The 16,326-nt window shown below is 43.2% G+C and overlaps 2 protein-coding genes across 8 annotated transcripts in view; both read right to left on the bottom strand.

The window, feature by feature from the left end:
• Kdm3b (lysine demethylase 3B) overlaps positions 1 to 11,097 on the bottom strand; it is a 76,723-nt gene extending 65,626 nt beyond the window's left edge. The window contains exon 1 of the mRNA XM_090331446.1: positions 10,891 to 11,097. Within this exon, the coding sequence (XP_090187572.1) occupies positions 10,891 to 11,082 (192 nt within the window). The 5' untranslated portion in view covers positions 11,083 to 11,097. The remainder of the gene's footprint in view (positions 1 to 10,890) is intronic.
• A 3,658-nt stretch (positions 11,098 to 14,755) lies between these two features.
• The window catches only part of Fam53c (family with sequence similarity 53 member C), a 17,618-nt gene continuing 16,047 nt past the window's right edge, over positions 14,756 to 16,326 (bottom strand). For all 7 annotated transcript variants that reach the window (XM_090331453.1, XM_090331457.1, XM_090331451.1 and 4 more), the window contains exon 5: positions 14,756 to 16,326. This exon is cut by the window's right edge and continues 1,308 nt beyond it. The gene's annotated coding sequence lies outside the window, so the exon portion shown is untranslated.

The raw sequence follows: 16,326 nt of genomic DNA on the forward strand, positions 1-16,326 counted from the left end.
GATAAACATTCATTCCTTAAGCAAACTCATACTACTGGTCAGGGCATAAATTGGTATGACCTTTAAAGAAAAATAAGAGAAAAGTAAAAGCAAATTTCTTATATACCAAGAATTTTAAGTATGTGCACACTCTATGAATACTAATTCTGGAATAATCCTAGGAAATAATCCTAAACACAGGAAAAATTGATAAAAATCATCAGGGCCTAGTTGTAAAGTGCTTGCCAGCATGAACTAAAACCCAAGTTCTAGTCCTCAGTACCACATACACAGAAACAGCTAGAAGTGGTGCTGTGGCTCAAGTGGTAGAGCTAGCTTTGAAAAAGCCCAAGAACAGTGCTCAGGCCCTGAGTTCAAGCCCTAGGACTGGCAAAAAAAAAAAAAGTTCATCACTGCTGGGTGCTGATGGCATAGTTGCTCAGAGGTTGAGCTATAAGGATCAGGGTTCAAAGGCAGTCCAGGAACATCTGTGAAACTCTTATCTCCAATTAACTACCAAAAAAGCTGGAAGTGGCAGCACTGTAGCCTTTAGCAAAACAGCTTAGTGACAGCGCTCAGCCCATGAGTTCAAGCACCAGGACTGGCATTCAGGCATGTATGTGCATGTACACACATGTATACACACCCACACGATGTTCAGTACTAAACCAGGCATGGTGGTATACAACTATAATTACCCAATCAAAGAAATACATATACTCAGTTCTTAGAAACAGAATTGCTGTGGGCCGGGAGTATGGCCTAGTGGTAGAGTGCTTCCCCTATAGCATGTACAAAATCCTTGGTTTGATTCCTCAGTACCACCTACACAGAAAAAGCTGGAAGGGGTACTATGGCTCAGGTGGTAGAATGCTAGCCTTAAGAAATCTCAAGGACAGAACCCAGGCCCTGAATGAACTCAGGGTTTGAAGACCCTAAGACTAGCAAAAAAAAAAAAAAAAATAAGAAGAAAGAAGATAGATATAGATGAGATGATATATACACACACTCATAAAATATTATTATTTTTTAGTGCCAGTACAGGGACTCTTCTCAAGGCCAGCACTCTATACTTAAGCTACAGCTCTACTTCTGGCTTTTTTTTTTTTTTTGTGGTGTGGTGGTGGTGGTTAACTGGAGATAAAAGATCTCAAGACTTTTCCTGCAGGGTTGGCTTCCAAATATGATCCTCAGATGTCAGCCTCCTGAGTAACTAGGATTAAAATTGTGAGCCATCAGCAGCTGGCCTTTTAAAATTTCTTCGGAGCAGGCACAGTGGCTCATGCCTGTAATCTTAGCTACTCTGGAAGCTGAGATCTGAGGATCAAGGTTCAAAGCCAGCCTGGGCACAAAAGGACTTGAGACTCTTCTTCCTCTAGAAAATGGGAAATGGGGCTTGCCTCAAGGGTGGGGCATAGCCTTGAGCTGAAAAGTAGAGGGACAATGCCCAGGCCCAGGGGTAGGGCGGTACTTGAGCTGAAGAGCTCAGGGACAGCGCCCAGGCCAAGTTCAAGGCCCATGACCCACAAAAAAAAAAAAAAAATTCTCCTTCAGATCAAGTCTTGCTATATTGTTCAGGCCTTGCTTTACATTCCTAAGCTTAGCTTCCTGAGTAGCTGTGACTGTAGGTATAAAAATATCAACAAAGGTATTTTTATGAAGCATTTACTTTCAGTTATGAAAACAGGCTATCTGTAAAAAATATAGAAAATCACAAAGAAAATTAAAATTCCCATAAATCAGTTTTCAGAAGAGAAAACAACTATCACATTAAAAAAAAAACAAAAAGAAAATACAAAACTAAAAATTACTAATACTTTATAATTACAACTATACTTAAAAAAAAATCCTCCCAAGACTGGACACAGGTGGCTCAGGCCTGTAACCCTAGCTACGCAGGAGACTGAGATATGAGGATTGTAGCTCGAAGCCAGCCCAGGCAGGAAAGTCCAAGAGACTCTTATCTCCAACTAATTACAGAAAAAAGCCGGGAAGTGTCACTGTGGCTCCAATGATAAAATGCTGACCAGAAAAAAAGAAGCCCAGAAACAGATCCCAAGTCCAGAGTTCAAGCCCCAGGATCAACCTCACCTCTCCCTGCCCCCCCACCCACCAAAAAAAAACAAAAACAAAAACAAAAACCTTCCAGCTGGGTGCAGAAGCCTATAAACCTAGTTAGTCAGGAGGCTGAGAACTGAGGATTTTGGTTTGAAGCCATCCTGGGCTGGTAAGTCTATGAGACAGACTTAGCTTCAATTAACCAGAAGTGGTACAGTACTAGCCTGGAGTCAAAAAAAAAAAAAAAACAGGCTCTGAGTTCAAGCCCCAGGGCTGGAACCAAAAAAAGGAAAAAAGAGAAAGAGAAGATGAAGAAAAAGAAGAGGAGGAGAAGAGAGGAGAGAGGAAGAAGGAGGAAGAAAGAAAGAAGGAAAAGAAGAACAACAGTCACCTCGGACACGGTGTCTGAAACAAACCACCATAAAAAGCCAGAAACAAAAGGGTGGCTATAGCCTCCTCCCCGCCCTACCCCCCAAAAAAAGCTCAGAGATAGCACTCAGGCGTGGAGTTCAAACCCCAGGACGAGCATCTCAAAAAAAAAAAACAAAAAAACATGGCCTGGAGTTTGACCTGGTGGTAGAGTGCTTGCCTAGCATGCATGTGAAGACCTGGGTTCGATTCTTTGGTACCACATACATAGAAAATAGCCAGAAGTGGTGCTGAGGCTCAAGTGGTTTATATCTAGCCTTGAGGAAAAAGTCTAAGGACAGTGCTCAGGTCCTGAGCTCAAGCCCAGGACTGGGAAAAAAAAAAAAAAATCACCAACTTAGGGCTGCTTGTTATAAAAATTGTTTAGCCCAATTTCTCTTTGATATTTCACATGGCAAAGTTCCTTCTTACCTATAATTTGTTCTCTTGAGGAAACTAAGAGTGGTCTTTCATCTGTGCATGTTCATCTCCCACTGTAAATTAATAACCTTGTATATGATGGTTCAGATCAGTCTCTGGAGAGTTTGTTTAGTGAGTCGGTCCCCTTGGGTACGATTACCCCTTAACTCGCTATTAAAAAAAAAAAAAAAAAACCTCTGCCTTGAAAAACAATGCAATCATACCATTTGAGTCACTATTAAATAACCAGGCTAGTTTTACCTATCTATAGCAAGGGTAAATGACACTGGCAATGAGAATGAGGAGTGGGGAGCTTAAAAACCACCACCCTGTCAAAGGCAGTGGAAAACTGAGAAGCATAACAGGTGCTGGGTCCCCCAGGCCTTGAGGAAGCAAAGCCTACAGGAACTATCCCAGCTGTTGTTAAGTAAATCACCAACAACAGAATACGCCATGTTTCTTAGCCCCATTTTGAGTCTGTTTATGAAGGAGGTGTTTAAATCAACTAGAACAACTTGTAGATAAGACTCTATCAAGTGAGTCCAAAAGGAGTGAACCAGCCTTTGGTGAGTCCCTAATAAAAATGAGTAATAACAATTTAAAAAAAAGATTATATAGTGAAGGAATAGAGGCTGACAAAATGAACGTACAGTGTAATGATAACTGGTGAGCATTCTGCATAGCTCTGAAAGAGAATGCAGAGATAAATTAAGATAAAACTTTTAAGAGCTTGAGTGTAGTTTAATAGCAGTGCATGTGGTTAGACTATGCAAGGCCTTAGGTTCAATTCCTAGCACACACACACACTATACAAAATCATATATGACCAGGTATGGTGGCACAGGCCTGTAATTATAGAATTTGGTAAGCTAAGATTGGAGAATCAAGAGTTTCAAGCCATCCTGGGCTATACAGTAAAATCCTGTCAACAAGAGAAAAAACAAAACTTAGATATCCACAGAGTATTTTAAAAAGGAACTGAACCAGGCATAGTGGCAGGTGCCTGTAGTCTTGGCTATCTGGTAGATTAACGCAGGAGAATTGATTGAGCTCAGATTTTTAGGATCCATGGGAAAAGGGAGTGATCAGCCTGGCAAACATAGCAAGAACCCATCTCAAAAGTATTGTGTGTACCGGGCACGGTGCCTCACACTTGTAATCCTAGCTACTCAGGAGGCTGAGAACTGAGGATCAAGGTTCAAAGCCATCCCGGGCACAAAAGGAACTGAGACTCTTATCAACAATTAACATCTAGAAAATGAGAAGTGGGGCTTGGCTCATGGTTAGGGTGTAGCCTAGTCTGGAGAGGTCAGTGACAATGCCCAGGCCCAGGGTAGGGCGGTAGCCTTGGGCTGAAGAGCTCTGGGACAGGACCCAGGCCAAGTTCAAGCCCCATGACCCACACACACTTAAAAAAAAATCTATTGTATTGTGTGTGTGCATGGCAATACTGAGGAAGGGCTTTGCTTGCTTTTATTTCGCCTGGGCTGTAATCCTACTTAACTAGGATGACAGGTACATGCTCCCATGCCCAGCTTTTCTTGTCAAGATGAGGGTTTCACAGATGTTTCTCAACAGGCTGGGGCAGAAATAAAATTCTCCTTACCCTTGGACCCTCCAGATCTCCAGTTTCTTGCAAAGTTGCAATTATAGGCATGTAGGACCACTGTGCCAAGCTAGCAAAAAAAAGTTTAATTAGAACTAAACTATTCAAGTTGGGTGCTGGTGGTGGCTCATGCTTGTAATTCTAGCTACTCAGGAAAATGAGATCTGAAGATCATGGTTTGAAGCCAGCCTAGACAGAAAAGTTACTGAAACTCTTAACTTCCAAAAGTAGAAGAATAGTAGCTCAAGTGGTAGAGTGCTAGCCCTGAGCAAAAAAAACTCAGGGACAGTCCCCAGGCCCTGACTTTAAGCCCCAGGACTAGCACAAGAGAAAAAAAAAATACCCAAGTACCTAAAATCTTTTAATTGTGGCTCCATGTTTCAAAAATAAGCTTGCTAGGGTCTGGGAGTTTGACCAAGTGGCAGAGTGTTTGCCTAGAATGCACAAAGACCTGGGTTCAAATATTTGGTACCACATACATAGAAAAAGCCGGAAGTGGTACTGTGGGTCAAGTGGGGAAAAAGCCCAAAGACAGTGCCTAGGCCCTGAGTTCAAGCCCCAAGACTGGCAAGAGAAAAAAACAAAAACAAAAACAAAAACCACCTGCTACTATAAGGACAGAATTAAGATGTTAAGATGAGACTTAGAAGGGCTCACAATTAAACAACACACATTTTGATTTGGGTTTGTGGTACTGAAAAATCAAACCCAGAGCCTCATGAATGCTAGGCAAGCACTCTACCACTAGGCCACATTCCAAGTCATAAATAACATACTTTTTAATATTTATTATTATTTTTGCCAGTCCTGGGGCTTGAACTCAGGGTCTGAGCATTGTCCTTGGGCTTTCTCAAGGCTAGAGCTCTACTACTTGAGCCACAGCACCATTTTCGGCTTTTTCTACATATGTGGTACTGAGGACTCGAACCTGGGTCTTTGTGCATGCCAGACAAGGACTCGACTACTAGGCCAAACTCCTGGCCCCATAAATAACATACATATTTTACCAAGTAAGTAATTTCTCTTTAAAGCTCTCTAAGCATTCAACACATTGTTTACTTTTAGTAAACACAAAAGTTACTATTTTTTATTTCCTCTTTGGAATTATTCTAATTTTGAACATAGGTGAGAATAAGAAGGGATTGTAGATTAAAAATATGGTATTAGGGCCAAGAGTTTAACCTAGTGGCAGAGTGCTTGCCTAGCATGCACTAGCTACTGAGAAGGTTGTAATCCTAGCTACTGAGAAGGTTGAGATCTGAGGATCACAGTTCAAAGCCAGCAGGGACACAAAAGTCTATGAGGCTCTCATCTCCAGTTAACCACCAGAAAACTGGAAGTGGTGCTGTGGCTCAAGTGGTCTAGCGCTAGCCTTGAGCTGAAGAGCTCATGGACAACACCCACACCAAGAGTTCAAACCCCATGACAACAACAACAACAAAAAGATGATATCCTGAATACCATTACCTAGAAACAAAGTAGAGAAGTATTTTATAGTTAGCCCACTTTACTCTGCTACAAAGGAAAGAAAGGTGGTGTAAAAAAAGGCAACGACTCTAGATACACTTTCATTCCTCTTGGCAGATTTCCAGACAGAAGTAACATGATATTAGACAGTGATACAATTATTACATTATGTAGAATCAAAGGAAAAAAAGTATTTGAGTCCATCTTTTTCTGATAGAAATGAAAGAGTACGGGCTAAAAAATTAAGACATTAGCTGGGAGTTTAGCCTAGTGGTAGAGTGCTTGCCTAGCATGCACAAAGCCTTGGGTTTGATTCCTTAGCACCACATACACAGAAAAAGCTGAAGTGATGCTGTGGCTCAAGTGGTAAAGTGCTAGCCTTGAGGAAAGTCCACGGACAGTGCTGAGGCCCTAAGTTCAAGCCTAGCAAAAAAAAAAAAAACCCTGAGTTACGATGGCATAAAAATATTCTTTTTTTTCCTTAGTGTGTGTGTGTGTGTGTGTGTGTGTGTGTGTGTGTGTGTGTGTGTTGAGTACTTAGGGCAAGTACTCAAAAGAGGGCCTTCAAATCTTCAGTTTTTTCCCCCCCTCAGGGCAGAAGCTCTACTGCTTGAGCCACACCTCAAGTTCAATTTATTTGCTGGTTAGTTGAAGACTAGTCTTGTCTAGTGTTTTCAGCCTGTGATGGCTCTGAACCAAGAACCTCAGATCTCAGCTTTTCAGTAGCTAGGATTACAGGCATGAGCCACTGATGCATAAATGAAGAAAAAAGAAAAGGAGGAGGAAGAGAAAAAGAAAGAGGAAGAACAACAGGAAAAAGAGGAGAGGGGAATGGAAAGGAAAAAATGTGATAAGTCAGCACACAAAGTAGTCATGAAAATGCCATATTCTATTTTCCACCCATCAGATAGGCAAAAATAAAGCACTGATAACATCTTTGATGGCAAGGGAAAAGGAAATCAAGCACTACATGAACTGCTTATGAAAGGATATAGAGCAGGGCACCTCTGTCAAGGATGAGAAACTTCAGGTTGTATGAATGACTTTCTGAAATGATTAAAAACACATTTCTCAATTTTAGGTTCCATTAACAGCCTCCTTTTAAATACTTTTTGTTTTTAAGTTTCAGCAAGAATTTATGATAGCATAATAGAAAGAAATAGGGAGAAATGGTTGAAAAAAGTGGAGAGGGTATTTCCTGCTCTCCATGAAGAAAATGGGAGTAAAGAACTAAAATAGGTCTGGGTGCTGGTTGCTTGTGCCTGTAATTCTAGCTATCAGGAGGCTGAGATCTGAGGATCCCTGTTCAAAGTCAGCACAAAAGTCTGTGAGACTCTTATCAATTAACCACTGGAAAACCAGAAGTAGCACTGTGGCTCAAGTGGTAGAGCACTAGACTTGAGCTGAAGAGCTCAGGGACAAAGCCCAGAATTCAAGTTCCAGGACTAGAAAAAGAAGAAAAACAAAAAAAAAGATTTGCCAGTGGTGGTGGCTTACATCTGTAATCCTAGCTACTCAGGAGGCTGAGATCTGAGGATCAAGGTTCAAAGCCAGCCTGGGCACAAAAGGACCTGAGACTCTTACCTCCAATTAACCTAGAAAAAGAGAAGTAGGGCTTGGCTCAAGGGTAGGGCTTGAGCTCAGAGACAGCATCCAGGCTGAGTTCAAGCCCTATGACCCACAAAAAAAAAAAAAAAAAGATTTACAGCTGACCATGATATCGTTAATATTTTTTTTAATGCAGGCTGCTAAAACAGCAAGTTTTTGTATAAAGTGCTTTTGTATTTTTTTTGTCAAGTACTTACGGTAAAAAGAGTATATTGTTTTTTGTTAAGTAGAGCTGGTAGAGGATGAAGATTTCTGTCTTTTCATGTGTACAGCTTTGTTTGACATTTTGTAAATAGTTTCCTTTTATAACAAAAATGAAAATCTGGGGCCGGGAGTTTGGCCTAGTGGTAGAGTGCTTGCCTAGCATGCACGAAGACCTGGGTTCGATTCCTTGGTACCACATACATAGAAGAAAGCTGGAAGTGGTGCTGAAGCTCAAGTGGTAGAGATCTAACCTTGAGAAGGTCCAAGGACAGTGCTCAGGCCCTGAGCTCAAGCCCAGGACTGGCAAAAAAAAAAAAAAGAAAATCCATGATTTTGGGGTCTGTGTGTTCATCTGGTATACCTACACATGCCAATCTGGGCTTGAACTCAGGGCTTGGGCACTGTCCTTGAGCTCAAGATTAGTGCTCTACCACTTGAGCCACAGCACCACTTCCAATCTTTTATGTGTATATGGCACCTAGGATTGAACCCAGGACTTCATGCATGCTAGACAAGTACTCTATCACTAAGCCACACTTAGTGTGGCCTGAATAGGATTTTTTTTATGTCTTGTTTTGAAAGAGAGGTAAAGGGGGAAAAACATTTTATAGTTGGATAAAAATCTCAATAATTACTTATCAGGATATATTTGCTCTTCAAGATATCAAATTAAAAGATTCTTATGAACGAAAGTCCCAGACAAGAACATCCTGACTTTTCGTAATTATATCTTAAGGTGACACACTGGTATTGTTTAAAAAACAAAAGTCTATTAGTGCTATAGTCTGAGAGACTTCTGGGTCAAAAACTATTTAGAAAGAGGATATTGGTAGGGCCTAAAATTGAGAATTGTATTTTCAGTTACTTCAGAAACTCATTCATCCAACCCTCAATTACTCATCCTTAACCTGAGGAGCCCTGCTATGCATTACTCAAAACCAAGCGTGCCTTAAAACATCTTGAATGTAACTGAAAGAAAATCTGCCCAATCACAGGCCAGCTGCTTGCAAACTCCACCCTTGAGTACAGGAAGAACACTTTTGATTGGAGGACAGTTGTGTTTACTACAGTGAGTGGTGCAAACTGGAAAGGTCCACATGCCCAGACTCCAAAAGAAATCTCTTCAATGAAAACAAGAAAATAAAAGATAAAGTTCACGTTCTAGTTATTGTCATTAATAGAATCTCAGAACATAACATTTCTTAATTATTTTGCAAGCTGGTTAAGACAATCTAAAGAAACTTTGAGTTTTGTTGTGTCTATTTTCTTATCTGTTTCTAGAGAAGCATACCACGACAAGCATATATCTATTCTCAAAGCCCAAACTTGCATTTGCTTCTGTATTCACACAGCTTCATGCCAAAACTCAACACAGGTTTAAGAACTTTGCTTTAATAATCACTGTAACTTTTTACTTGGTTTGAGAGCCCAGTTCCAGAGTCTCAATTGTAATATCATTCAGGATTTAGTTTAGATGAAGCTCAGCATCTCAGTGAACTTCAAAAATTTGTGCCCTTATGGAACCCAGAAAACAACGAAGTGAAATGGTAGCCATTTCAGGTGCAAAGCTCATTAGCTATTCATACAAAGAAGGAAAGAACCAGTGAAAGAACTACAAAATAAAGCCTCAACGAAAAAGCTAGGGCAGACTATATTTAGGGATAATATATACATACATATTAATATACATTAAATATGCATTGTTCCCAAGGGTGTATCTGATGTCACCCCCCCAATCCTAGCCTTCTAAAACAAACACAGAGGAATTTAGATTCAAATCCTTGTCTTACTAATCATCATTTTTATCCTCATATTCATGGATGGTTTACTTTTTTTTTTAATTACGATTTTGCTCCACTAAAGCCTCCTGAATGCCCTAACCGTCTTTCTTATACAGCATCGAACAATATCAAAGCAGCAAAAGGTAAGCCTAAGCCAGCCACGAGCCACCCATAAAGGAAAAAAGACAGTCTAACTAACACTGTTGTGAACAAGAAGAGAAACGAACATCAGAAACCTACATTACTTCAAATCTCACAAAATACGTTCCTATTTAGTGAATAATGTCTGCAGTAACAAGTTCTCCAGGAATATTTAGGTTCTGTCGGCTCATCTATATTAAATTTCAAAAGACTCTCCCACTCCATTTTTCGTAGCCTTACCTCATCAGAATATCTGTTGTTAGAAAGAGGAACTAAAGAGGCTTGCCCAAACTCAGATATTTTACCACCACACTAACAAAATTAATGCATCGGAATCCCGAATGCTTAGTTAAATATCACTGAACTCCTTTAATCACAACACACACCACTGCAAAAGCCTGCAAAAGCCGCTAAGGTTCCACACAAAAGTTTCAAAACAAAACCTTTCCCCCTAGGTTGAGGGAGTCGCCCAGCTGGGAGCAAAAGAGCCCCCCCATCACTGAGCAGCCGCCAAACAGCTCCCAAGATCTCAAACTTATCGAAAAGCCCTCACTGCAGCCCCTAACATCCAGAAGAGCAGAGAAGGGAGCTCAAAAACAGTTTCAGGAGAGCTAGCCTTTCTGGAGACCGAAGGGCCAAGCCCGGCTCAGACGAGGAAGTAACTGCCAGATTAGGGGGGGGAGAAAAAAAAAAAGCAAGCCCCGAAAGCCGCAACTGCAGCTTCGGTGGCTCCCACAACTGCCCACATTCCCGCTCCACTGGGGCTCCAAGAGGAAAGGAACAGGGCGCGGGTCTCTGGGCGATCCTGTGGGTTACAGGTCCGCATCTTCTAGGGGGCAGTGGCAGCGCTGGTAGAATTCTGCCAGGCCCGGGCAGCTCGGGTTCGAGGGGTTGTTCCGAAGGCACGTCGGGAGGTGGAAGGGGGAGACGCTGAGCAAAGGGGCGCCCAGGAGGCGGGGTCTGCCGGATGGAAGCAGCAGTTCCTGGCACCCTGGCAGCCCCCCAGAAGAAACTGGGGCGCGCACCCCGACGCGGAAGCCATGCCGGCCACAGCTCAGGTGCCGGGGTTCTGAAGTGCCGGCGGGGGGCGCTAAGGAGATCCGGGGGCGCGGAACTGGGTCACCCCCACCACACCGCCCCCCTCACAAAGGCCCCCGGGGAGGCGGCCCACAGGCCCTGCAGCACCGGACTCAAGTGCCCGCCTCAGCCGCCACTCACCGCTAGGTCCTGGGGCACCGCCCCGCTCATGGCCCGCACCGTGCCGGCCCGCCAGGCCCGAGTGCGCAGCGCAGGCCCTGGATCTCCTCCACACGCCACCGCTGCCGCCACGGGGGCCGAAGCCGAGGCCGTGGTATCCGCGAACAGAAGCAGCAGACGCTTGCCCACCGGGGAGGCTGCCGCGTCCGCCATCGCCAGGGTCAGCCAGACCTGCGTTCCCGCCCGCCTCCTCCCACCACCTCCGCCGCCGCCGAGCGCCCGATCCGCCCGCAAGGCCTCCCTCCGCACCACCCGCGGCCGCCGCTTCCCCCCCACCCCCCCCCCCAACAGCCACTACCAACCACCGGCGCGGCGCAGCGCCCCCAGTGGCTGGGAGCGGAGCCGCAGCCCGGGCCCGGCACAGCGCCCCCCGCGCTCTGGAGCGGGGCGGCAGCTCCGGGCCCCTCGCAGCGCTCCGCCCCAACCTCCCAAGGGGCTGCAGTGCCTCCTGCGGTCGGGAGGGGAATTGCAGGTTTGGCCAGGTGGTGGGGAATCGGTGGGTCCTTCAGGCCCCCTTATCACCACCCCTGGTACCACCCAGACATATTTCAGCGTGTAATATATATGTTGAGAAGATTTTAGCATACCTCATCTCAACACCAAAGACTTAGGGAGGTAGGGGAAGAGAGGCCAAGGTACCTAGACGGTAGATGTTTTGAGCTAAGTTAGAGATCCCAATAACCCATTGATTTTCTGACTTAAAAATTAGCTCCGCCCATCCACTAATCATGCTTTAGGAAATTTTATACCCATTGGTCCCTGGAACACAGTATTTTTCTTCTAACTGGCCCATAACATAGTACCATTCCATTGTGTACTACTAGTCCTTCATGAATTCCTTTCCAATTGCCCAATGCATTACATCCATTAGTGGTGACAATGCTACTTTGAATTATATGAAGGCCAGTATGCTTCTAACATCTTGATATTTTACTCCAAATTCTCAGAGCTTCTTCCCTATCCTAGTCAGCTAATGTTAGAGTCTTAAGTCTACATTATTCCTCAACTTAGGGGACTTGCAAAGAAAACAGTATTAATTTTTTTCTGATTTGGTGGCGCTTCATCTTACCATGGAAGTATTGCGGATGAAGGCAAAGAAAAGTCCCATAACTGTGAACTGAACTAACCTTAAAGGCATAGGATATAGGTCATTTCCTATTAGAAAATGAGGCTGTACAAAGGGAAGATGTTGACATTTTTGGCTATTCACAACAGATAATGGGAAATCTCAATGTTAGCATTGTCAGACTAACACATTTTATGGTCTCATGGATACAGAGATTGAGTATATACTAAAACAGATACAAACCAGGATAAGGGGTATAGTAACAAGCCATGACTATTGCTCTAAAAGAGACTTTCTTTCATTGAACTGCCCTATAGGTAAGAGAAGTACCTATTTCGTTTTGTTTTCTCCAAAGCTTCAGTACCTACTCAGCTATCTCTTCTCCACAATCATATCTGTACTCTTTGCTTTTTCTTATGGCAAAGGCTATGGTTAGAGATACCAACCATCAACTTTGAAGCACACAACATCTAAAAAAGCCTAGGAAGCACCAATAATACATTCCCTCCCCTGTTCTCATCTTCCATCTTCCACAGCCAACCTCAAGTTTGACTCAGACTATTCCTTGGGCTGAGAAACATCTCTGAAAGCATATGTCTTATAAATTGTAGTTGGGAGAAAATAGTATGAATCTATACAAGACCTGTTCTGCAGCTTTGCTAACAAAATTAACACCCCTGGGTGTTGTCCTACGCCCAGGGGAGGGCAGTAGCCTTGAGCTGAAGAGCTCAGGGATAGCGCCCAGGCCGAGTTCAAGCGGCTCACAGCTGTAAACCCCTAGCTCCTCAGGAGGCTGAGATCTAAGAATCATGGTTTGAAGCCAGCCCCAGCAGGAAAATCTGTGAGACTGTCTTCAGTCAAGCACCAGAAAACTGGAAGTGAAAGTGGTGATATGGCTCAAAGTGGGAAACGATAGCCTTAAGCAAAGGAGCTCAAGGTCAGTGCCTAGGCCCTGAGTTCAAGCCTCATAACCAACCAAAAAAAAAATTATAGAATTCAAAAAAAGTAGGACAAAGTCATTTTAGGTGTTACCCACACGACACCAGTAGATAAAACTGAAGTATTAAAAGAAAAAACTCTAATTCTGAGCCTCTTTAACCACATCCCACTGCCCTACCCAATCTCCAAAAACCCTCCTTCCTGACAACTCTTTCTAGGGCATATGTTTTTTTCTAGGGCATATTTTTACCCTCCTGAAGGTTTCTATCCTAGGTAGGGAAGCCAGTTCATTGGCATTCAATGCATGCTACAAATATGAAACAGGGAAATAGGACATAGGCAACAGCAACTGACTTTTTGCTGTCCTGACAAAGTCAGCACCACAAATGGCTAAAAAAAAAGGTTAAATCTTAAGGATAGAGGCTCTTACTTGGATCTCTAAGCAACTGTTTCACCTTCACACACTGGGTGAATGTTAACATAGAGAGAAGAAAGGGTAGAACAGAAAAGTCCTAAAGACTTAAGCAATTCAGCTTTTTTTCAGCAGCAAGTTGAAAATATCTTTCCCTAGGAGAAGAGAAGTTTTGCTGTTAGGATAATTTTGTTTTTAGGATATTCATGTATTGTTGGGTGGTTTTCATCTTTAATCCTAACTACTCAGGAGGTTGAGATCTGAGGATCCAAGATGGAAGTTAACTCAGAGGAAAGTCTTCAACAGTCTTATCTCTAATTAACCACTAAAAATCTCAAAGTGGAGCTTGGCTCCAGTAGCAGAATGCTGGCCTTAAGCAAAAAAGCTCAGAGAGGGGCTGGGAGTTTGGCCTAATGGTAGAGTACTTGCCTAGCATGCATGAAGACCTGGGTTCGGTTCCTCAGTACCACATACATAGAAAAAGCTGGAAGTGGTGCTGTAGCTCAAGTGGTAGAGTGTTAACCCTGAGGAAAGCCCAAGAACAGTGCTCAGCCCCTGAGTTCAAGCCCCAAGACTGGAAAAAAAAAAAAGCTCAGAGATAGCACCCAGGTACTGAGTGCAAACCCCAGGTCTGATACTTAAAAAAACAAAAACAAAAACAAAAAAAACTGGAGCCAGGCTCATACCTGTAATCCTAACTACTCAGGAGGCTGAGGGTCCAGGTTCAAACAAAGCCAGCCCTGGCACTAAATGTCTGTGAGACTCATCTCCAATTAATCATTAGAAAACAGGAAATGGGGCTGTGGCTCCAGCTGTAGGGCGATAGCCTTGAGCTGAAGGACTAAGGGACAGAGCCCAGGCCCAGAGTTCAAGCCCCATGACCCGTTTAAAAAAAAAAAAAAAGAAAAGAAAAAGTATTTTTAGGATGAAAAAATTGCCTAGGTCTTTAGAATCTAAATTCTGATGATTAAATTTTCATCTCTTCAGGACCAGAGTCCAGGCCACCTCTCATTCTGACTTCTTGCAACTCAAAGCCTACAAACCAACCTACATATGTTTCTAATTCAGTCATTAAGCATTTCTCAGGGAACTGAAATGTATTAATATTTGACTTTACTCAACTAGAAGTGAAAATGACAGCAAAAAGAAGAAACAGGTATAAGTGCCAGGGAAACAGACATCACATCAGATTCACAAAAATAATGAAGGATCTGATCCACTGGGTCTTTAAAGCACTTAGGAACCAGACACTATCTTGTTGAGAAGCCTAACCATGTCTTGGAGAACAGGACTGGAAAGGGAAAAAGACACTGTAGTACACAAACTTGCTTGGGAAAATGGATTATTCTAATAAAACTTTATTTTTCAAACACAGCCACAGAGGCAGAACCTCATGTTTAACACACACAGACTTATGGAATTTTTTTATATAAAACAAAGTTTACGAAAAATTTTTTTCCACTTTTTGTTTTTGTAATCCCATTAGCACAGGGACTTTGGCAGCAGGTGGGAGTGAAGGGCAGCTGAGGCTGCCACTGGGCAGTCACCGGGCACAAAAGGAGAGCACCAGCCTGGGAGTGGCTTCACTCACACACGCAGGAATACTCACCTACTGGCCAGCCACACTACACACACAACACAGATGCAGACATCTACCCAGCATCAGCCACAAGCCCTGGAGGTGTGCTCCACTCTGGGTAAGCTCAATATGTGAGAACCCAAATAAAACAGCTAAAGTAGAGGGCTAAGGGATGGTTGCTCGCTTTACAAAAGAAGCAATCATAGGCGGCTTTTAAATGATCAGCGATCCAAATGCATCAAAAATAGCATTTGGTTTACACAGAACTGTTGGAACAGATCTATTGTGTAAAGCAAAATGAACCACTTCTTGAAAAGGCTTGTTCCAGGGCCACGGCTCTTTAGGAAGCAAGATAGTTTGGATTAATTTGACTCCCAGACTTGAAGTAATGGAATTAAAACAAGACAAATGTAGGCCTTCTTCTATAAGGATGGTGCCCTAGGGCTTTAAAAAAGCCATAATAGAGGCTTCACTTCTTCAGCTTAGGGCCTACAGAGAACTCAGTGGCATCAACAGTAAGTAGCCTATTGGAAACTGGAACAGTTAATCTGCAACAAAGAGCCAAGAGAAGAGAATGTCCCAGGAGGAAAAGAAGCTGATACCAGGGAAATTATGGACTGAAGAGGGAGAAGAAACAGGGAAGGGCAACTTCTGGGCTCAGTTTCACTTAATTCTTTAGAGAGCCTCTCTCAGGTCTCAAAAGACCTGGCGATACATGATAACTAGACCTAGAGCCTCTGAAGTGGAGGCAAGAAGGCTAGAGCCTCAGTGATAGTTCCTATGTAACATGTGAGAGATGCAGAAAACATTAGGCTCAATTTCACAGTAGGCAGGGGGAAAATACACCTTCTTCTTTGAGGAATTGGGTCCCTAAAACCCTGGAAATGGAGCAGAAAAATGCCCTTCATGCAATAAACAGGAAAGGCAGGTCCAATTTGATCATGCAGGGTCTTCTAATCAAAGCTAAACTGTGCCTCATGGGCTACTATGGTGATGGCTTCAGTATGTACCTTCACTAGTGCCAGTCCTACCAAAATAACTGTAGTCCTTAAATCCACACTGCAGCCACTGGACCTACTGCCCTAGCTCAAATTGTGGCTAGTGACAGAAATGAAATTCAATCCAACAACAAACTCCCAGCTGCTTCTCATACCGTTTGCTTTACACATCCCTTAGCCAATCCCTCAGTGAGTTCCTGCCTCTCTGTAGTCTCTTAGGGCCAATTAGAGGTAAATAAACATTTCCTGGCAGGAGTGGAAGACAAGCAAACTAGTAAATGTTGAATACTTAGCCTCTTTCTTAAGCAGGTCAGAAAAGAGTCTGGGCCTGGATCTTGTAAGAGTAGGTTTCCCTATAGTCTGTTTCCAAAGGGCAGTAAAGTTCACTCTGCTGAGAACTGAA

Source organism: Megascapheus bottae, chromosome 4, assembly GCF_031878675.1.
Source record: "Megascapheus bottae isolate mThoBot1 chromosome 4, mThoBot2.hap1, whole genome shotgun sequence".
Classification (NCBI taxonomy): domain Eukaryota; kingdom Metazoa; phylum Chordata; class Mammalia; order Rodentia; family Geomyidae; genus Megascapheus; species Megascapheus bottae.